Source organism: Microtus oregoni, unplaced genomic scaffold (assembly GCF_018167655.1).
Source record: "Microtus oregoni isolate MIOR12 unplaced genomic scaffold, Mior012 000017F_ref0000208, whole genome shotgun sequence".
Lineage (NCBI taxonomy): Eukaryota > Metazoa > Chordata > Mammalia > Rodentia > Cricetidae > Microtus > Microtus oregoni.
Genome location: NW_024543076.1, coordinates 13,864,108 through 13,886,922, shown reverse-complemented (window position 1 = coordinate 13,886,922; position 22,815 = coordinate 13,864,108). Strand labels below are relative to the sequence as shown.

The 22,815-nt window shown below is 49.2% G+C and overlaps 1 protein-coding gene across 4 annotated transcripts in view; it reads right to left on the bottom strand.

Annotated features, from left to right (window-relative positions):
* Ankrd6 (ankyrin repeat domain 6) overlaps positions 1–22,815 on the bottom strand; it is a 139,732-nt gene that overhangs the window by 9,596 nt on the left and 107,321 nt on the right. For all 4 annotated transcript variants that reach the window (XM_041667389.1, XM_041667390.1, XM_041667392.1 and 1 more), the window contains exons 4-13: positions 18,435–18,533; positions 16,058–16,156; positions 11,342–11,440; positions 10,017–10,115; positions 8,580–8,678; positions 7,568–7,645; positions 3,841–3,945; positions 1,867–1,998; positions 1,408–1,593; positions 325–477 (exon numbers count right to left, since the gene is read on the bottom strand). In XM_041667389.1, the coding sequence (XP_041523323.1) occupies positions 325–477; positions 1,408–1,593; positions 1,867–1,998; positions 3,841–3,945; positions 7,568–7,645; positions 8,580–8,678; positions 10,017–10,115; positions 11,342–11,440; positions 16,058–16,156; positions 18,435–18,533 (1,149 nt within the window). The remainder of the gene's footprint in view (positions 1–324; positions 478–1,407; positions 1,594–1,866; positions 1,999–3,840; positions 3,946–7,567; positions 7,646–8,579; positions 8,679–10,016; positions 10,116–11,341; positions 11,441–16,057; positions 16,157–18,434; positions 18,534–22,815) is intronic.

The window sequence follows — 22,815 nt, the reverse complement described above, 5'->3', positions numbered from 1 at the left end:
CCTGTGACTCCCAAAGGCTGGGATTAAAGGCGTACACCGCCACAACCACCCAGCTTCTCCCCTCCCCCATCTCTTTCTAGAAACCAAATCTCACTATTGCCCAGACTGTCCTTGAATCTGTGATCCTCCTGACTCAGTCTCCCACATGCTGGCACTACAGGTATGCGTCACCATGCCTGGCAGGAACACGTAACTTCCAGCATATGCCCACGGTTGGCACACGCTCGGCCAGGGCTCTAGCACTGAGCCACACCACAAGCCCTGAGGTCTTTGAGTCGCCTCTGCCTTCACACCTGTCATCAGGAGACGGAGCCACTGGCTTACTTGGTGCTGGGTCTTGCTCTCCATCTGTCCCAGCTTTGCGTTCACTTTATCCTGCACCGATCCCAGCTCGGCTTTGAGCTCCTCCACAGTCGCCTCCAGCTGGTTCTCCAGCTTGTTGATGAGAGGTTCACAGCGACAACCCTTTATCGGAGCCTGGGGGGGATGAAGAGGGAATCAGGGGCTAGAAAGACGGCTCAGTGGGCGAGAGCATTCACTGCGCAAGCCCGAGGACCTGAGTTCAGATCCTCCCACCCACAGAAAAATCCAGGCATGCACATCTGTAATCGCAGAAACAGGAGGATCACTGGGGCTTGCTGGCCTCCAGGTTCAGTGGAAGACGCTGTCTCAAAGGAATAAGATGTAAAGATGTGGGGGCTGGAGAGATGGCTCAGAGGGTAAGAGTACTGGCTGCACTTCCAGAGGTCCTAAGTTCAATTCCTAGCAACCACATGGTGGCTCGCAGCCAACTATAATGAGACCTGGTGCCTTCCACACCAGCAGTACATTGTATGCTTAATAAATAATTAAATCCTTAAAAAAAAAGACATAAAGTGATAGAGCATGGTACCCAGCACTCTCCTCTGGCCTCTGTAAGTGCGCACACACACACACACACACACACACACACACACACACACACACACAGAGAGAATAGTAAATTAGTCCTTGGGCAACCACTGTGCCAAGTAGGATACCAGCAGGAGGCAGAGGACTGAGAGCACAGACTTATCCCCATTATTCCTAGCTTTGGAATGTCGTAACGTCCTGTCTCAGTCCAAAGGGACTGAGATTCAGAGGGTGAGATACTGTAACTAACTTAAAGAGGCTTGATCCTCTGGGGTTCAGGACAGAATGCCTACTCTGAGGCCTCAAGACAGAAGTCCCCTCAGGATGGTACAGATGCTATGGACAGGGACTTTTTCTGGGGCCTACATGACATGGTAAAGCTGCAGTCTTCGGATGGGGGGGCCCTTGTGACTCAGGTCTGACTAAGTCAAGCCCTGGGTGGCCATTGACCTCCAGGCACGGGCTTCTCCAGCCCTTGGCGTTTGCAGGCTGCTAGCCCGTCAGAACTGGTGATACCTGCATGACTTTTCCATCTGCGCCCCGGTACAGTGTGTAGAGCTGGTATGCTCTGAATCCATGGGGCGGAGGTGGGGACCAGCATCGATGTCTGCTCTTCTTTTTGGGGTGGTGATGACTGTGCAGGTTCCTTTGGTGTCCAGGCTGTTGGTCTGCTGCTGGGGTGGGGTCAGATAGTGCTGACACCTGTGGGAAGAAAGAAGACACCCCTCTCAGAAATAAAATATAAAGAACCCCACCTTGCTTCTGAGCTCAGAGCAGCACAGCCACCCAGAAACATGTGAGCACCCTCTCCGGTGTCTCCAGCCAGTAAATTTCATCTTTGTACTCATTCCCAAACAGCCAGCCAGAGGCACGGTGTCCCAGCCTGGGAGGTAACCCCAGACCCTCCTCCAAGCCAACCCCTAATGCCACCCCCAATCCCCCCTCCCCCCCCCCCCACCCTTGCTTGCTCCTGACCTCCGGCCTTGACTTTCTTCTCCTTTCCTCCTTTCTGGGCTCCTGGGAAGCAGATGGGCAATCTCTTTTAGCTTCCTCTTTTGGGGGGACAGCTTGCTCACTGCTGGGGGTATCTCCTGCTGAGACACTTCCCTACAAAAGAAAAGCCCCCAGATTGTTCCACTTGAGCCTTTGGCCTTTGACCCAGCAGGGTAAACTTGTGCTTACAAGATCCCACCCAATCACGGACCCACAGGGACATCAGCCAGTGACAGGCGTTTCTGCCTGGTGGGCAGGCTCAGCAACAGCTTCTGGCTGGCTGGGCTTTTATTGGGATGAAATGAAGTATGCTCTTGGGTGCTTACTGTGGTGCTTAGATCAAAGGTGTGTGGCACCATGCCCAGCTTAGTAATAACATCTTATGTGTCTAAAAAGATCTCTGTAACATAGTCCCTGCCAGGAACTCTCAAAGACCCAGGTACCTCACACATGCCTTTAATCTCAGCAGAGACAGGTGGATCAGATCTCTAGGAGTTCAAGGTCAGTTTAGCTAGCAAGCTCCATCCAGATCAGCCAGGACTACACAGTGAGACCTCTTTCCCCCCAAAAGGAACTTACAAAGGATATCAAATATATTGCACACTGCACAACGGCACCCACTGAAGGGTAAATCTCCAAGTCCAGCAAGCTTGTATTCTATCTATTATACAACCCTGGTTTGCCCCGTGTCACCTTTTTCTGACACACAGAAGCCAGGAGAGTTGCCTTACTCCATTCTCTCTTTAGAATCCGAAGAAGCAGCCTAGTGGGTCTCAGAATCACCTCAGGTGGAGAGCGTTGAGCCATCGGCAAGGTCTCAGAGCACTCTCCTTCCAATCCCAAGCGGGAACACAAACATCCAGTCCCATAAAAGCCATTGAAATGCTTTAAAGCCAAAGTTTGCACTGGCAGCACAGCCCCAGGAAGCCGCGTTTTAAAATGACGCAGCTTTTTTTTCTGCTGCTGTTGCTGAATCAGGAAATCTCTCTACAGCACGCCACCAACAAACAGCAAAAATCTGCATTAAACTCTGTTTTTTCTCTGTCTAAAATTAAGCTCTCTCAGGTTTTACGTGGACTTTGTTACACGTTGGGTGCCACTCTGTAGTAGGAGCTGCAGGCCGGGCCGCTTCCCGCTGCCCAGCTCCTGCACGGCTATCTTTACCCGAAATAACTACACAGAAACTGATTCTTTTAAACACTGCTCGGCCCATTAGTTCTAGCCTCTTATTGGCTAATTCTCACATCTTGATTAACCCATTTCTAATAATCTGTGTAGCACCACGAGCTGGTGGCTTACCAGGGAGATTCTTAACCTGTATCTGCCTCGGAGAGGAGAATCATGGCGACTGCCTGACTCGGCTTTCTTTCTCCCAGAATTCTGTTCTGTCTACTCCACCCACCTAAGGGCTGGCCTATCAAAGGCCAAGCAGTTTCTTTATTAATTAACCAATGAAAGCAACAGATAGATGACACTCCCACATCACATTCTCTCTTTAGAAACTGAAGAAGCAGCCTAGTGGGTCTCAGAATCACCTAGAAAACTTGTTCAAACAGACCTGGCTGCCCTGACCCAGAGTTCCTGTGCCAACAGGTCCAAGCTGAGCCCTGGGAATCTGCATTACTAACCAGGCCCCAGGGGACAGCAGGGGCAGCACAGCTGCAGAACTGAAGCTCTGTACAATTCAGGGTACAGTACTGCTGTGACCACCATGCAATAAACGCCACAGGCACACAGGGCACACAGGGAAGATAAGGATGCTCTCTCTCTCTCTCTCTCTCTCTCTCTCTCTCTCACACACACACACACACACACACACACACACACACACACACAAAGATACAGGATCTGGAACTACAGGGACAGGGGGAAGGGGCAGCAGCCTGAACCCAGGGGAAAGGACAGGCCAAGGAGGGCAGCAGCGGTACCTGAGGTCTGTGGGAGGGTCCCTCATACCTTGCTCTGTGCCACCTCATCTCTGGGCACAGACTGGGCCCTCCTCTCTTCCTTGAGCCTCTCTCTCCTTTTCCTCAGGCTTCGCCCACGACTAAAGCGCAAGATCTAAAAGAGAAAACACCACCGTTGTAAGGGCAAAGGGGGCACAGCACCAACACGTGTCCGAGTGCCCCGGGCGTGGCACATGGACCTAGCAGAACCCACAGCATGGTGGGAAACACTAGTGGTGACGGAAAACTCTGGACCCAGAAATGGGAAGTATATTGTGTCTGATCACAAGAGGCTTCTATGATAATAACAAAAGCATTTATGTGCTGGGCTGGTGTGGCCAGATAGGTGTGCCTGGCTTAACAGAGAATGTCACTTACATACAACTAGGAAAGCAATGGCAGGTCATGTGACAGCCATTTTCCACCCTCTAGTTTCCTTGATCAAGGTGTATAAAAAAACCCCGTCAGTTTAATTCTGGCATCACTGAGGTATATCTGGAGGCCGTCAGACTAACTGTGGTTCCCCAGGGAGGACTGATACCTGCCCCTAAAACAAGGCAATAAAGCAGAAGGAGCCAACAAAGGCACAGGACAATAGATGTTGGGGTCCCAGCATCAACCAGACAAGGAGTTTTAGCACATGATTTTGGCTATTAGGGGCTCCTTCTCATCACACGGGGAGCTGCCGGGATCAGCCGGGAACAGGAGATGGCTGGACTTGCTGTCACTGCCTGTCCTTAGCCACTAAGATGTTTAGCTGGCAGAGTGTGTTTAGCCAGCAAGCCCAGATCTGAGGCACCAAGATCCTTCAGCCTCTGGCACACAGTATTTAAGAACATAAAAGTTGCCAGGTGGTGGTGGGCATACTCCTTTAATTCCAGCACCTAGGGGGCAGAGGCAGGGGGATCTCTGTGAGTTTGAGGCCAGCCTGGTCTTCAGAGTGAGTTCCAGGACAGGCTCCAAAGCTACACAGAGAAACCCTGTTTTGAAAAACAAAACAATAAAAATAAATAAATAAATGGATACTAAAAGTCTCAGAGCCATTGCCCCAGAGAGTTCAGACTCGTCGGCGAGTCTCACAGAGTGGTGATTGCTCCCTTGTGTGGAATCTTACATCAAGGCCCAGCTGACCCCAAGCCTGAAATTCTTCACATTTGCAAACAGGGCCATCACAGACAAGAGACACAAGGTCACCTGATCCAAGCAGCAGCAGCAAGCAAACGTCCCAACACTGACCATGCCAATAGCTGCAGAGGACTGTACGGCCTGCATGCAGCCTGTCTCAGAGTAGCGGGGGCCAAACAGAATATTGGCAGTGTTCTCCAGATCACAGGACTCTGTGAACACTGGTCCAGAGGCCTTGGGAAACGGCCTCTTCTTAGTGCTGCTGTGGCCACCAAAAGCCATACTTAACTAAGGGCTTCAACAAACAGATTTTTCTTGACAGACGAAGCAGGTTGTGTGTGAAACTACAATATGCAAAGAATGTATTTTATTACAGATGAGCATCACATGCATGCAGTTCCCACAGAAGCCAGAAGAGGGCACTGGACCCTTGGAACTGGAGTTGCAGATGGTTGTAACATGGGAGCTGGGAATTGAGCCTGGGTCCTCGACAAGAGCAGCCAGTGCTCTCACTCCCAAACCATCTCTCAGACAGGAATGCAATGGAGACCAGTTCAGGGGACTAGCGAAGGTGAAGATCCTCCAGCTCTGGCAGACAACCGACAGGTAGACTGAACACACGGCACTCTATGTGCCTGGTGAATTCTGCAACCCACAAGCCCTACTGGCCTGTGTGTATGACTGGGGATAAACAGGGCTGTGTGGGGATCAAACTGCTGAATGCTGAAACAGCAGACGGAACTGCTGCCTCTGGACACTTCTATGACACTCTCTACTTCCTGACTGTGACAAACCAGCATTTTTCTGTTTCACAAAGCTGGAGTGAGGTGAGGTACCACATCCCTGCATGAAACGGGGTCCTGGGACCCTGACTAGGGACAAGGAAATGAAGAACACACGTGGATGTAGGCAGAGGCTCTTGTTCGTCCCCAGCTGCCCAGGCCATGAAATAATCACTCAGAAATTATTCTATTTGCAATACTGTTTGGCCAACAGCTTAAGCATATTTTTAGCTAGCCCTTACATCCTAAACTGACCCATCTCCACTAGTCTGTGCATCACCACGAGGTTGTGGCCTACTGGCAAAGTTTCGGTGCATCTGTCTCTGGCTTCTGACTCTGCCTACTCTCTCTATATATATCCTTTTTTTTTTTTCGAGACAAGGTTTCTCTGTGTCTTTGGAGCCTGTCCTAGGACTAGCTCTATAGACCAGGCTGGTCTCGAACTCACAGAGATCCACCTGCCTCTGCCTCCCAAGTGCTGGGATTAAAGGCGTGCGCCACCATGGCCCGGCTATATATCCTTTCCAGCCTGGCTATACATATATATATATATATATATATATATATATATATATATATATTTTCAAAAGCAGCTTCTTTATTCATTAACCAATAAAAGCAACACACAGACAGAAGGCCCTCCCACACCACGTGGACACACAGACACAGCAAAGCTCAGATTAGCTTGGCTGTGCTCCCTCTGATGTGGTGGCTGCTGCACCTTAGAAGTCCAGCATGTTTACTATATACAGATGAACAGGGGTATGGGATCATTATATACAAGGGGGCTGGGTTTATGGTATACAACTGAACAGGAAGGTTTAGCTAATCTGAGTGTGAGCAGTCTCTATGGGAGCAGTCTTCGGATTGTAAGCATCTATGGGGGAAAAGTTATGGTGCAGAGGTTTTGCACACTCTTTCAACATTCACTTATAGACCAGAAGGCTTTGGAGCCCTCCATTCTTAGCCTTGAGGGCTCATTGGTTTTCCCATCCCCCAACATCACCTGGGGAAGACTCTGGCTCCCACGGGTCTGAGGCATCAGGGTCCTTGGCATGGCCACTCTCATGTCAGCAGCACACATTCACTCAGGACTTCACAGGCTCCCTACAGTGGGCAGTAAGCTTCTAGCAGCTTCTCACACCCGATGCCCACATCAGATACCACTGAGCAGCACCCGCTCCCTGTGCACAAGGCTGGTCCCTCTTACAAGAGAAGAATTGTCAGCAATGTAGAAACTGCTGCCAGCCATATGAGCACGTCTTTAAAACTAAGTGAAACGAGGGTCATGTGACACGCTGGGCCTGGGTACTTAGTGGCATGGTACTCTGAAGGTCATGTGACACACTGGGCCACTGTACTAGCAACATGGTTCTCAAAGGGCCATGTGACACACTGGGCTCGGATACTGGCAGCATGGTTCTCAGAACATTCTTTCCAAGTCTCTGTGCCTTGATACGATGGACAAATCAGCGCTCCCACGCCTTGCTCTGGAAGAGCCTGCTTTCCCAACACTAAGGAATTGATTGCTTCCACTAGAATGAGCAATGGCAAACACCACAGAACATCGTCCTGTCTTAGCTCTGGCATGAAGCAGAATGGACAGGGTAGGGCCCCAGAAGTTCGTGATAGCAAGCTCACACCTCAGCGAGAGAATGGCAGGATGGATAAAGAGCTGGACTTGGCGCCACACAGACGTCTACACTCTGCACTGCCTCCCTTCTTAGCCAGCAACTCTTATTTATTTTCACCTGGCTTCAACAGAGCACAGCCAGAGGAATCCTGGCAACTGTGTAGCCCCACAGGTCAGTAAGATGCTTTAAGTCCTACCTGGGGAGCCTTGGTGAGCAACAGAGCAACTTCAGGATTATTGTGGTGGCGGGCAGTCTCCAGCGGGGTCTGGCCTGCCTGAGGAAAGACACAGGGAAGGCAGGTGACAAAGGGACCCCAGGAATGGGCAGTTCCACTCTTCATCACACTCAGGCAGAAGGCCACTCCTCCTGAGCCTCAGTGCCTCAGCAGAGCTCATCGGCAAGGCTCATTAAAACCTCTTAGCCTCAGATGGTGGGACAAAGAGGGACGTAAACACGAGGAAGACCGAGGTGGGCATTTCTGTTGAGCAACACAAAGGATCAGGAAATCCACCTCTAGGCACGAAGTCTCCCATAGGAGCAGTCTCAGCAGCGAGCTACAGACATGATGTAGTCTGTAAGATTAAAAGTCAGGAAAGGATGTCAGTGGGATTCCAAAGGGAAGGAGAGTGTGTGTGTCCTGGTCACCAGGGACAAGGTAACTCTTTCACCAGGCAGGCTCAGAGATATAATGGAGGAAGGGGGTGGGGTGGGGGTGGGGTGAACTAGACACAGAGATAAAGAAAGTCAGCTTCAGTGCCCCAGACCTCTTGGAAGAAGAAGGGTACTGGCTATGGGACTTATAGAAACGATCAAGCATACTGAGAAAAGGAAGGAAGGAAGAGCGGACAGAAGGGATGAAGAGGGGAGGGGGGGGAGGGAGGGAGGGAGGGAGGGAGGGAGGGAGGGAGGGAAGGCAGAGCCCTCGAGAGAAAGAAGCAGAATCCCAGGATGGGTTTACACCTGGCCAGGAGGCCATCTTGAGGCCCGCATGCCGGCTTGTTGAGAACCCTTCAGAACTCTCTTCTCGCCAGGCTGTGCTCACACCAGCCCAGGGTCTAAGAGTTAACTCCTGGGGCTGCTCAGAGCTGGCCCAATCCAGACGAGGACCCAAGAGTGTGAAGCTCACTGAATCCTGGTGTGTGTGTGGGGGGGGGGGGGGAGGCGCAGGGCTGTGAGTCTGTGAAACTCACAGCTGCCGTTCAACTTACATTGTTCACAATGGTCGTGTCCGCGCCAGCTTCCAGCAGGATTTTAACCACCTTCTTGTGATTTAGGGCAGCAGCCACATGGAGGGCTGTGTCTCCAGCCTGTAAGCAACCAGAAGAGAGTTTGCTAAATACGCCTATTGGTCCCAGGCTAGCTGTGCATCTCTGCCTAGGACACTCTCCAAAGCCAAGCAGAATTTGTCCTGCAAACGTGAAGCTCACAACGAAAGCCTTGAGGGGACAAAGCTGAACAGTTAACACGTTCATTCATAACATGCAGTCCAGAAGCTACAGACCAGGGTCACGTATGTAGGGGTGAAGAGGACCAGTTGGGTTGCTGAGAACGGAGGACTTCCAAGCCCCTAGGAGGCAGGCTGAGGTGCTGAGACCATCTCACCCAGAGCTCTGGACCCCGTGTATTAGCCAAGGGAGTTAGTGCCTGGCTTCTGAGTTGGGCCTGAGGAGAAGCTGAGAGAAGGCTTGTGCCTGGCCTTCAGCCTGGACCAGGGAGCCGAGACAGTTCATCTGCAGGCTTAGGTGGGGACACAAAGGCCTGGTTTGGTTAAGGCTGACTGCTTTCTCCACTTTCCCTTCCAGCCTATAAGTTTTCATATTCTCTTTATAGGAAGTGTTCCTGGATGATCGGTCCTGAAACGAAGCCAGCTCCCAAAGGCGGGCTGTCATTTCCATAGGGAGTGAGAGAGAAACACAGACGTGAGACTCATCCCTCCTTGCCACAGCAGCGTGAAATTCAGCCATCTTTGGGTAGATTTCACCCCCATCACTAGTCCTGTTGGGGAAGTGACTCCCCGCCTGAAGAAGTATCGATACTCGAATCATACTCCTAGACTTGATTTCACTTGGGTACAGCATGGGTTTGGTGTGGGGATTTGTGAGGGTGGGCTTGAGATGGGAGGTTTGTTCCCTGCTGTCACACGCTGCTAACACTGGTGGGTGGGGACGGAAAGGTGGGTAGCCTCTGACCTGAAAGCTATTGGGGAGAAGCTTTTGATGAGTTAATGATTCTCAACCTGGCACACCTTCAGGAGGGAGATTTACAAAAGTATTCCACTGAACTTAAACCACAGAGATTTTGGCTCTTTGGGTGGCATCTTCATGTCCCTGATGGCTCTCATAGGCAGGTTGAAGTCACTGTTGTAGGCCATGTTTAATCTGCCCCACAATCCAATTTTAATCTCAGGTTTATGTACCCAGTCCTTCACTAAGGCAAACGAAGCAAGAGACCCAGCAGTTCACCCAGAAGTAACAGTGCAGGAAATGAAACAGCAGAATCCATGAGACACCTATATCCCTTGCTCCTTTCCTATAGCACGCTCCGTTTTTGTAGGAGTTCTCGATGAAATCACAGTATAAGCAAAAGCGTGGCAAGCTCTCCCAAGATCATTCACAGGTCACTGTGAAGAGGGTACATGCACTGACCTGGTTCTTCTCATGGACAGAGCAGAAAGCACTGAGAAGGAGTTTAACGATGGACAAGTGATTGTACCGCGCGGCCACGTGCAAACAGGTGTCTCCTGCCTGTGGATGGAAACCAAAGTCTCAGCATAGAAACCTAACAACAAGAAAGGTCAGCACTTAAGAGCTGTCAGACAACTGCCCATGCTGTAGGAAGCGTTAGTCTGAACGACAAGCCGCCCCTTTAACATAGCTGCTCCAAACCCAAGAACCTTTGCTTGGCTTTGCTTTTGTGTATATAAAACTAGACACCTGCTCCCCATGAGCACTTTGGAGAAGCTAATGTGGGTGACAGGCTCCACGGACCCTGGCCTCCCCTACAACACAGTGTCTGGAATAAATCAAGTTAAGACAACGATGTTGCTTTGGAATGAGACCCAGCAGGAAGGATGCTAACATCCTCTCTGGAGCAATGCAGCCTAAGGAGCTGCGGAATCAGAAGACTCTCAGAATCCTTCTTAGTGGGCAAAGCCAGACTCCACTGCCTGTGACAACACAGAGACAGACCGTCACGACGCTCGACGGGCTCCTGCTGAGGTTTCTTGTCTGTCTAGATCGCAGCCACTTAGCATAGGGAATTCTAGAACTATATTATATAAGTCTGTCCCAAGCAGGGAGATATTAGTATTTCTGAGAAAAGCTTACGCCACAGACTCTCCTCAGAAAACACAGGAAGTAGGATGCTCTCAAGTCCTTTGAGTGACACATCCTTCTACAGCCACTGCCCTGCCTGCTCGTGGGAAGAACACTGCAGTGGTCAACAGCTGCCCCAGAAGAGGGCCCCAGGACAGCCCTGCCTGGTACTGTCTCAGACAGTAGCTCTACAGTGCTCTACATGGGTAGACGTTCTTAAAACACGTAAATCAGTGGTCCTCAACCTTCTCAGCGCTTTGACCCTTTAATACAGTTCCTCATGTTATGGTGACCCCAGCCAGCCATTAAATTATTTCGTTGCTATTTCATAACTGTAATTTTGCTACTGTTATGAAGTGTAGTATAAATATATTGTGAGGGAGAGGTTTGCTAAGGGGTCATGACCCACAGGTTGAAAATCACTGATGGACCAGCTATCAGAGTCTGACAGACATGTGGCGAGAAAGTAAACTCAAGGCACAAATGGAGAAAGCAGAATTTCCCCTTAAATGACCCCTGAGAAAATCAGCAAAAAATTAATTTGGAGATTAGGCCCCAAACACTCTGGCGCCTTAGTTTCTAGATATCAACACTGACTCTGCTTTGGGGATTCCTTTCCAAGGCAAAACAACACAGAAGCTGGTGCATTCACTCACGTTATTTTTGAGGTCAGCCCGGGAGCCGCCCAGCAGGAGGACGCGTGTGCTCTGGGAGCGGCTGTTCTGGCAGGCCAGGTGCAGAGCCGTGTTCCCTGCCTGGGAGAGAGGAGAAAGAAGGGTCAAGTTAGCAGCATACCGGGCTCCCTACCTTCGAGAGAGAAGGAGAGAAGGGGAACGCATTAGCAGCACAGACCTGCCGTGCACACAGAGATTCTTCCTCCAGGAGAAGCCATTGTCACAGTTCTGCATCGTGACAGACCTCAGCTGGTGTTTCAGATGTAAGAACCATGAAGCTAGAGTCCAAACAGGCTGTAGAGTCAGCTCTGTCCCTAAACTTTGGCTCTGAGTCCTGTCTCTGCCCCTCACGGGTTAGAGTCATTCAGAAAAGCACGTCACATGCTTATGTTGACTTCTTGACCAGAAATGGAGCTTGAGTCCCCTTCCTCAGGCCCTGGGCAGCATGGGCAGTAGCTGGGTTCGGACACTTCCAGGAAGTGGGGTGGGATGGTGGCTAACTTTGTCTTGTAGGCCTGTATTGAGATGTCTGTTCTTCAGTGTTTTTTAAAGACTTTTTTAAAACACATGAGCCGGGCGGTGATGACGCACGCCTTTAATCCCAGCACTCGGGAGGCAGAGACAGGCGGATCTCTGTGAGTTCGAGGCCAGCCTGGTCTACAAGAGCTAGTTCCAGCAGGACAGGAACCAAAAGCTACAGAGAAACCCTGTCTCGAAAAACTCCCCCCAAAAAAAGAAAGAAAGAATCTTGGTCTAAGAGGCGATACTGCAGCTTCCTATACCACCTCAGAAAAATGTCCACAATAATTTTGCAAATGGCATAGTGTGAACAGAACTCTTTGATTCTAGGGGAATAGATCCTAACAGCTGCAGAAAACCCCAAGAAAAGCGTTTTCTCCTTACTTAATGGGAAAATCAGGTGAGGTAGTCTGAGCACACGTTGACCAAATGCTGGCTCGAGGCTTTGTCCTGGTGACCTGAAGAGGTGTGGTGCCCCCCCCCCCCAGAGCCTCGTGCCTTCCCCTCCCCTCCAGGTGTTACATTCTTTTTGAAAAAGAACACTGCAACATTGGAAGTAGATAATGAACAAACAAATAAAACCTTATCATCACTTACTCTTCATAACTGTGGCTTAATTAGCCATGCCTTAATTAGCCGTGCCAGGCATTATCCCTTGGGATGCGGAGGATGGCGAGCCAGCAGCCTGGTGAGGTCGGCTGCCTCAACCCTCCCTGTTACCCTTGCGGCACGCCGGAAGCTCCTGGGTGCAGGACTGTGGCCCTGTTCTGTTCCGGACTCGAATTTCCTCAGCCTGAGGGTGAAGCCCGACCTAGCAGTCAATGTCTCACATTCTGAGAATCTCTCTGATAATCAAGCCTGGCTTAGAGGTGACCTTTATTTTTTATTTAGTTGTTTATTGAGGTTTTAATTTCCAGGCTGAGAACCATGGACTTAGCTCTCCACAGCAAGGCATCTACTTGTGGCTAAAGATTTGATCTCTGAGCTGCTGACTTTACGGTGGTGGTCAATACGTGCTGAAAAAATGAGTGAAATCAAAGAAACCCAATGGCCCTAGAAATCCAGCATACTAAAGGGTCCTTTGAGACCGGGAAATATCAGTTCTGTGGGAAATTGCTTGGCTCGAGAAAAGTAAACATTGTCTTGGAGAGATGGCTCAGAAACTAAGAGCACTTGCTGCCTTTCCAGAGGACCCAGGTTCAATTCCCAACACCCACAGACAGCTCACAACCATCGGTAACTCTAGTCAATTCCAGAGGATTCGATGCCCTCTTCTGGCCTCTGCAGGTACCAGGCATGCATGTGTACATACATGCAGGCAAACACTCATACACGTAAAATAAAATGAATCAAGAGAGAGAGCAAGCACTGTATAGGTATGGACGGACAACATACATCCACATAGTACAGTCCCACTCAGCAATAGAAAGGACTAACATGTGTTAACAACATGTTGGGATCTCAACCATTTATGGAAACACAGCTTATTTTTGAAAAGGCGACACAGACTAGAGGTTGGTAGAGGCTTGGAGGGGTCGACTAGCGGACTGCCACCGAAGGGTACAAAAGATGTTTCTGGAAGTGACAGAACATTCTGTGTTGGTGCTGGCAATTTCACAACCACATACGCTTGTCTGAATGCATGGGACACGATTCATTCCTAAAAAGTAGACTTTATGTCAACCCCACCTCCAAGCCTGCCATTAAAAATGTGGCCTCCAGTAGATGCATGATCAGCACCCAAAGTGACGGGTCCTGACTCTCCAACATGATGCTGTTTTTGCTAAATAAGTAGCACTTTCAAGATGACCCCTCAGAAGCTGTCTGCAGAGTGGAAACATCTCTCGTTGGGATGACATGAATGACCCTATGGGTATTTCTGCAGCTTTCTCCACTTTATCCTAAGAAAGAACTGTGGCTTTCCATAGTCCTCTGGGAGCCCTACCTGCTAAGGAGACAACATGCTGCAGCAGACAGACCTGGGGTGCTTTATGGACCATAAGATGTCACAAACAACACGTGTGTCTAAATCAAAGACTTAACGAGCTCCCAGCTCAAAGTTAACCTCTTTACAAACCAAGACAACCCACTTCTCAGTTGGTATAAAAAGCCAAGCAACTATGCACTATCTTGAAGAATGGAACAGCCCCACCTGAGAGGACATGAGGGAAGTGTTGCTGGTTATGCAGCCTGCAGGATCCCGCAGGCGTCAGTCCATGAAGGAAGCATAAGCAATGTGACCACAAAGCTGCCCAAGCAGAGCTGCAGAACAGCCTAGTGGGGTCAGGGAAGGCCCAGGTTAGATGGCTGTAGGCAGAGGCAAGGAGGAGCTGCACCTAAAATGGAGGCACCAGGACGCCTCTTGAGACACAGTGAAGTGTAGCGGGCACGTGCCAGGGAGACACCAGAGCAGAGCAGACTGGTCACTGAGAGGGTTCTGGCCAGCAGAACAGCAGGGTGGAAAGGCAGCAAACTCAAGCTGGTTACTCCACTGTGAGGCTTCTGAAACAGTCCAGGGACAATCATGATGAGCAGGGAAAGAGAAAGGAAGGTGCGAGACAGAGAAGAGATCAGAGAGGAGACACACACGACAATGGGGGAGGTGGAGCAATGAATCCGCCTCTGCCTGTATGAGCGCTAGAGCATCCTGCTTCACCATACGCTAGAAAGGGCTGGAAAGAGTAGTGACGGCCAAGGGATTTCAAAGCAGCTGTAGCAGATTCTCTGGGACCCCATATTCCTACCTCCCCTGCTTAGCTCAGTAGAGTTTCTCCAGTTCTCATTTAAGGCACTATAGCAGGCGAGGCCCAGAGAAGTCAGATGTTGATGAAGCCTATTTCTGATTGGCTGGTTAGTATTCGATCTTGTGCCTAACTTGTTATTGAAGACCTTGTATGATGGTGTCTGTGCAGGATCTTGGTTTCTGGTTCTACTGTGCCATACTCGTGTGTGTGTGTGTGTGTTGTGAGCGCACGTGCATATCTGTCTGATGCTGAGCATGGTTCTCAGGCTGTTCCTCCCCAGGCACAGACTCAGTACTCCACTTCTCTATGTGAGGCCATCAGCCAAGCAAGTGCATTGTGGGAAATTCCCCAGGCTCCTTACGTACTGGCCTCAGATCCATCCTGGCCGTCCAAGGAAAGAAAAGGCAACCCCTTCTCAAACACTACTGCGGATATTCTCAGAGTACTGACAGTACTTCTTTTGCTTTTAACATAACACATGTCTCTTCTCCTAGTGGCTGACGAGATAGCCACTTCCGTTTAGAAAGCTTGAGAAAGGGACCAAAGCAAAAACGACCCTAAAAATGAGTAAGTCTAAATTCAAGCAGACAGCCACTGTTAATATGTCGGTGCTATCTTTCCAGGCTCGGTTTTTACAAAGGGTAAACTGACATTAGCATGGAAGCATGTATGTGTGATCATGTACTCCTCTGTCGTGCTCCTTCATGGCTCCTAACGTTATCATTGAAACTGAGACTTAAGTTATATTGTGTTTGCTCTGAGTGAATCATATTAGGTTCCTCTCCTGCATCTTCTACCGCTTTACTTATTGCTATCACAGGTATACTTAAGGACAAAACTTTGTATCACACTTTGCTGCTTTACCAACCAAAACCTGGGATGGTAGCCACCCTACAAATAGGTAAGAACTTCTTTTCCTATTAGGTGATGCCAGGGATTGACCTGGGGACCTTGTGAACCAGAGCTAAGTGTTCTACCCCTGAGCTGACACGCTATCCTACAGAACCACTTTTGTAGTACAGCTTGCCTCCCCAAAGCAGCTGCTCCAGTTCCATTTCCCCAGCCCACTTACCCTACCTGCCTCTACTGACTGCCAGCATTTTGGTTCTCTGCCGACATTTTTCATGCCAACTCTCTGTTGCTATTCTTTGTAACAGGGTCAAATGATGAGAACAGGTTCCCGGCAGTGGCCCGGGGAGGGGGGGGGTGTCTCTCACACCAGCGGGGGTTTCAGCAGCACTGTGGTGTGCTTACCCTACCTGGAGCACAGCCCTCCTACCTCTGCAGTGAGCCTCCTAGATGAACCTGCCCTGCAGGGTTCTCCATGCCCCAGTGAGCTCTGCTTGGTGCTTCTCACGGGCAGGAGACAACCCGGGACAAAGACTCCCACAACCCTCCTCACCTGTGAAGGAGGAGGTCAGCTGCTGGGCCTCACCTTGTTCCTGGCAAGCACGTTGGCTCCCGCTTTAACAAGCAGCTTGGCTGATTGGCTGAACCCATGCCAGGCGGCTTCATGGAGGGCTGTGTTTCCATCCTGAGTAAACACATTGGAAGATAGCACATTACCCATGGTCTGGCTCTTCTTGCTAAAACAATGTATTACGATGGCTACAGGGTCTTCCTCAATAGGACCCATCAGAACCATGGAGCGCATAAAAAGATCTGAGTGCTAAAAACCAAAATAAAATAAAGTAAGTGGGTGGCTGGGGCATATGCCTTTAATCCCAGCACTCTGGAGGCAGAGGCAGGCTGATCTCTGTGAGTTCATTGGTCATTTAGAATCCTGGGGGTTTTATGCTAACTAGAGACCAGTTTTACAGAGCAAGTTCCAGGACAGTCAAGGTTACACAGAGAAACCCTATCTCCAAAAACTAAAAATTAAAAAAAAAAAAGGCATGTAACACCATACCTATCTCTTTATCAAAATTTAATGGTTTCGCTGGGCACATACTTTTAATCCCAGCACTTGGGAAGCAGAGGCAGATGGATCTCTGTGAGTTCAAGGTCAGCCTGGTCAACAGAGTGAGTTCCAGGACAGCCAGCACTACGCAGAGACACCCTGTCTCGGAAATAAAACAAAACAAAACAAACAAACAAAATTCAGTGGTCTCTAGTTAGCATAAAACCCCCAGGATTCTAAATGACCAAAAAATCAAAGAAACAGTGATTGTAAAAAGCTAAGCAAGATTTCTAGATACATGGCTTTTAAATACAAACTAATAAGTTGGCTCCCATTTGCTTCTGATAGAGGGGCTGAAAGACGGGCAGGTAGGAACTCACACATGGGCCTGCTCGGGCAGGACCACATTCTCCAGTTACGTCCATCTAGAGATGGGCCCCAAAGAGCTAAACCTAATGCACCTGGCACCCACGAGAGGAGAGCCAGGGTTCCAGAGACAAGGCTGGGCAGGGCCGGGGCCACAAGGCCCGGCTGGGACCATTATAGGAGCAGCAGCAGCAGCAAGTGACAGGGAGACCGGGAAGGGCTCTGACCCGGAGCCCCTGGATGTGCGGAGGAACCTGGTGCTGCCTTTACTGTCTGTGCATGCAAGGCACTTTAAAGAAAAGCACTCTTCTGGTTAGCTATTCCTTTGTGCCATTTTAGGGTGGAGAGAGTGGGCCGATGGAGCCGTCATTTAGGACTTCATTCTTCCTTGTGTTGTGGCATGGTTTTTTTCTTTTCTCTCTTCTTTTTTCTTCTCTCTCTCTCTCTCTCTCTCACACACCATTGCACTAGAGTATGAGACAGCTTTAAGCTGGGCAGGTGATTATGGTCACCATGACAACACTAGGGATCTAAAGTGACCTGTTAAAGCCACACCACTCTTTTTTTTAGCAGTTTAATGGGTACATTAGAGAGTCTTCCATTTTGTGTGGAATTAGCTCCTCCCCTTCAAATGCTGTAATTAACATCACTTAAAATAAAACTTGAATAAAATATTGAAACCTCAAAAAAAAAAAAGAAAGAAAGAAAAGCTGTGTGTGTGTGTAAGGGGGAGGACGCGAAGTCTGTACTGCACTTAAATGCAAAAATCCCACATTTTGGGGCTGGAGAGATGGCTCAGTGTTTAAGAGCATTGCCTACTCTTCCAAAGGTCCTGAGTTCAATTCCCGGCAACCACCTGGTGGCTCACAACCATCTGGAATGAGGTCTGGTGCCCTCTTCTGGCCTGCAGACATACACACAGACAGAATATTGTATACATAATAAATAAATAAATAAATATATTTTTGGGGGCTGGAGAGATGGCTCAGTGGTTAAGAGCTCTTCCAAAGGTCCTGAGTTCAATTCCCAGCAACCACACGGTGGCTCACAACCATCTGTAATAAGGTCTGGTGCCCTCTTCTGGCCTTCAGCATACACACAGACAGACTATTGTATACATAATAAATAATAAATATTAAAAAAAAAATCCCACATTTTAAGATTTGACAATTTAAAAACACTGGCATACGTGCTGGGATTCTTGGAAGAAATAAATTCCTCAGTTCACTCTCTTCAGAGCTAAAACATTTAACTTGCTTGTGCATCTAAGAAACAGAGCTTCTGAGGGGGCCTTTCCCCCACCTTCTGTAGACCTTCATAGGTCCTGACTTCTGCACTGACCTGGACTAAGTTGTCAGCACAGAGCCTCACAACAGAGGGAAGGGTGTGTAAACAAACACAACTTCTGGAACCCCTCTTTCAGAGAAACCTAGGTTGACCTCTCTCATCGCATGGTGGGAGAAGGACAACCTCGTGTACACACCGCAGTGAATCAAGCTGGCTCCTTAGCTCCCCAGGGTCCTGCAGCCCTTACTACCCTCCTCACCTTGTCCTGTCTGTCCAGGGCACAACCCTCCCGGATAAGCGTTGTGATGATCTCAACGTTTCCCACCACAGCGGCCCGGTGCAAGGCTGTCTGGTCCCCCTGCAAAGTAACACAGAGAGAAGAATAACAGGTTTCTTTATCGGCCACCATATGGCTCCTTCCCTTAAGCCAGACACCAGGCTGTCTCCTGTCCCCTCAAGGAGGAGACTGGTTATTTGCAGAAGAGCTTGGTCACCACAGGCAAGGCAAGCTTTGGGGTTCCATTAGTAGAGAATGCATGTGGGCAGAGCAGTTTGGTTCATAAACCGGAAGGGATCTTCTGTCAATAGCAAGGATGACTGCCGGCCTCAGATCTACCTGCCAAGGAGAGCCAGGCTCCTTCCAATGACCTAATGGAGTCGTGCCTGGGAGCCAGGCTGTGGACGTCATACACTTCGACCAGCAACTCCTGCAATCCCATGCCCCACTAGGTCCTCAGGCCCGGATTATAGAGGAATCACTCTCCAGCTGTGGCAGTTTCGGGACCTCATGCTTTGATGACAGGTGTGTAATTTGTTCACTGATTTGCACTAGCCGAGAGCGATGAGGGGGTGGGGGAGGCCTCAGGGACTGCGGCCTCTTGCCGCATACTTCTGAGAGGCCTCTTGATGATTTATGTCACATTCTAACCCCTTCTCAGCAACCAGATTCCTGGGATGGACAGGTTTCTCCTTCAGGCACCAAAAGAGAACTTGACTCTTCCCCTAACTGTGGCAGAGAGGCTGCATAAACACTCCAGAGGTGAGAAGTGGGGAGCGCTAACGGGAAGGCTCTGAGCTCTGCCTTCTAGGAGCACAGTTCAGGAATCAAATCAAATCAAGCCTGAGAGCCGGGCATGAAAGGGGAGATGGGTGGACAATGTGGATGTTTTCAGGTGGAAATGATGAGCAGAGGGCCAGGGGATCAGGAGAACGGGTTTATGTACAGCTCTGGTATAGATCCATCAGCTCGCTGAGCCTCAGGACCCTCACAGGAAAAGGTAGGCCTAGGGGGCTGGAGAGATGGCTCAGTGGTTAAGAGCACTGACTGCTCTTCCACAGGACCCAGGTTCAATTCCCAGCACCCACATGGCAGCTTACAACTGTCTGAAGATCCAGTTGCAGGGGATCTGACACCTCACACCAATGCACATAAAATAAAATTAAATAAACTGGATTCTATGATTCCTGGTAAGATTTCCATTAGCAAAATTTCCAGATAGACACAGAGGGGCTAGGGACATACTCCAGAACTCCCCTGGACCCCAGACCAAGAGAGGCAGGGGAGACTGTGGAAGACAGATACAAAGAGCAACTTCAGGAGGGTGCTGGATGAAACACACCGACCTCACTGAGATTGGCCTCAAAGAGACACACGAAGGACATGCAATCCAAGAGGGAAGTTCTGGAAACAGACCGCAGTGACTGGTGTGCAGGGATTAACTCAGGAACTAGATTGAAAGATGGCTCAGAGGATGTGTTCCATGTTACTGTGAGTGTGTGTGCACACGCTTGTGTGTTTTCACAGTAGAAAACCCACGCCAAAACACACATGTGGCTGGGTACACTGGCACACACCTGTAATCCCAAGGCTGAGAGGGCAAAGGCAGGTGGATCATGAGGTTAAAGCCAGTCTAGGCTATTTCCAAAACAAAACAAAATAACCTCTCTTTAAAAATTCACAGAGAAGAGGGCTGGAGAGATGGCTCAAGAACCCAGGTTCAGTTCCCAGCACTCACACGGCTCACAACCATCTGTACCTCCAGTTCCAGAGGATCTGATGTCCTCTTCTGGCCTCCATGGGCACCAGGCATGCATGGAGAGCTTATATTTGCATGTAGGCAAAATACTCATGCACATAACATACTTTTTAGAAAATTTTAAATCACAGAAAGTAATTTTTAGTTTCTTCCTTTTTTTGAATACATTCGAGTTGGTAGTAGAGAGTTGTCATTAATAACCCTACTCAGCCTAGACCCAGCAAGGCAAGATAAGCCCATTGGTGTGACAGTGGCAGGTGTGGTGGTGGGGGGGTGCAGTGGTTTAAATGAGATGCATCCCCATAGGTTCATATGTTTGTAGACTTGGTCCTCAGTTGGTAGAGCTGCCTGGGAACAGTCGAGTGACCTTACCAGATGAGGTGTATCACTGGGGGTAGCTTTGAAGGTTTCGGAACACTTGAACTATTCCTGGTGTGTTCATTCCAGTGAGGATTAAGATGTAAACTCTCGGCTGTTCCTGCCACCATCCCATAGTGGCCTCCAACCTTCTGAAACCATAAGCCCAATTAAACACTTTCTTTGTGAGTGGCCTTGGTTGTGGTGTGTTACTGAAACAATGGAAAACTAACTAAGGGGGGTGGGGAGGTAAACCACTTGCTTGCTGACTAGATTTTCCACAGGAAGGCATTCCCAGCCTGTAGCATAAACTGTCAGGAACCTGCAGCTAGGGAGGTCATAGACCCTCAGTGGGAAAACTCTGTTGTTTGCATAGACAAGATATGTCTCTTAAATTGCCTTCTAATGACGCTGTTTTTGCCTATAGAATAGTGCTGGTGATGGCCACTGGTGACCACACAGACTCAGAATTGGTCAAAGTACTTGGCAACATTTTTTATATTTAACACATATAACTTCATCTATCAGACAAAACTACCACCAATCACAAGCTTAAACCATAAAAAGACAACAGGAAAAGGCTTCCCATTCAGCAAGCTTTTCCCACAGTTGACTTGATGATCTAAGAGGCTTGCACGGAGCTGGGGTGAGGACGTCCATCCCCACTCCCATGACTGCAGTGTGATTGGTATGTCTGTCAACAACTCTCTCCTTGTCCTTGTCCTTGACCACTTCACAAGCTAGATCTGGACTGTTTTTCTTCCTGTCTACCCTCCCAGTAAGTGACTGCAGAGATGGGCTGAGCCAGGCGTCTGAGAAGGTCTTTCCAGGTGAACGAGCGCTCAATGCTCAAACAAGTCAGATGGGATCGTGCCCCGAGTCTCGACTCCAAACAATTCCATTAGCGTTTCTAGGAAACCTTATTTCCCTATCAGATCAGTCATGGGTCTTCCCGAAATGATTATGAGAAAGATTGCTCTCGACAAGAACCATGAGTGCAGTCCTGAGTGAGGCTCCCAATAGGAGAGGCCCTTTGACCATCCCACAAACGACAGGCATTCTGCCGGCCATTCCTTGGATCATTTGGAGCAACCTTTTTAGAAGAGACTTGCATTCTGTATTCTGCATGAAGTACAAGCACCATGCCCTAAGCAGATAGGTCTTGTCAAAGGATCACACGAAGGTCTTGGTTCAGACCAAACATTTCATCTGTTCCACCAGCTGCTCATGAAATCAAGAGCTGATGCAGCTTTGGGGTAGCGTGGAGCTTTGATTAGCATGTCTTTGATAAGCCTTAGAACATATTTGCTTCCTCTGAGACAACTCTTCTTTGCAAGACTCTAACTTGATACAAGCAGCTGCACCTAACTCCTGGATCAGCTCTTGGCAGAAGATTTTCAAGTGGATTGTCAAGATTCAAGGAGATCTGACACTTGTGTTCAGCTGCAGCGAGAAGCCAAGCTACCCCAAGCTTGGCTGGCCCGTTCAATTGTAGCCCTGTCTGCAGGCAAGTCCCCTTCCGGCTTTATTTTTCCCTCTGGGAGCTCGGCTCCTTGCTTCTCATATCTATTACTACTGTGCTGTGGCACTTGGCCCTGCTCTCCATGGCAGGACAAACTGTGGCTAGGTCCGTTCCAGAGGACGCGTCCTCCAACTCTTATAAGTCAGCCATCTTAGGTGACCAAGATGGGCGTGAGAGTTTCTGAGAAAGACAAACGCAGGGACAAAGAGCTGCCTCCAGCCATCCATGGAACGACTTTCACAGCACAGTTAAATCCAGACCCTTGGTTGAAGTACGCTCAGTTACTTGAGAATCAATTTTTGGCTCCTACAAAATTAAAACTACTATCATAGTATATATTATTATTATATTACAAATATATTACTAGCCACATGTCCTCTTTAAAACATAATGCAAATGATATGCCTGACCTATTGGCGGACCCACGCAGCAAATTCTGACATAACCCTGCTTGACTATGACCTGAATCAACCAGAAAATTCTTAAACTGAAAGAAAATACAGAAGAAAACCTAGCTCTCTCAACACATTTTCTCAATATTCACTCTGTATTTACTGACCCCTAACTACGTGCCAGGAGTCAGGCCATGTAATTCTCTTGTTATATTGATAAGCCTCGCCTAGGATAGCTGGCTAATTCAAACTGTCGAGGTGCCTTTCCTTCACAGCAAGCTGCTTCCAGCTTTGGAAGCCAGGTAACCTCAGCACTGGTCTCCAAAAGGAGAC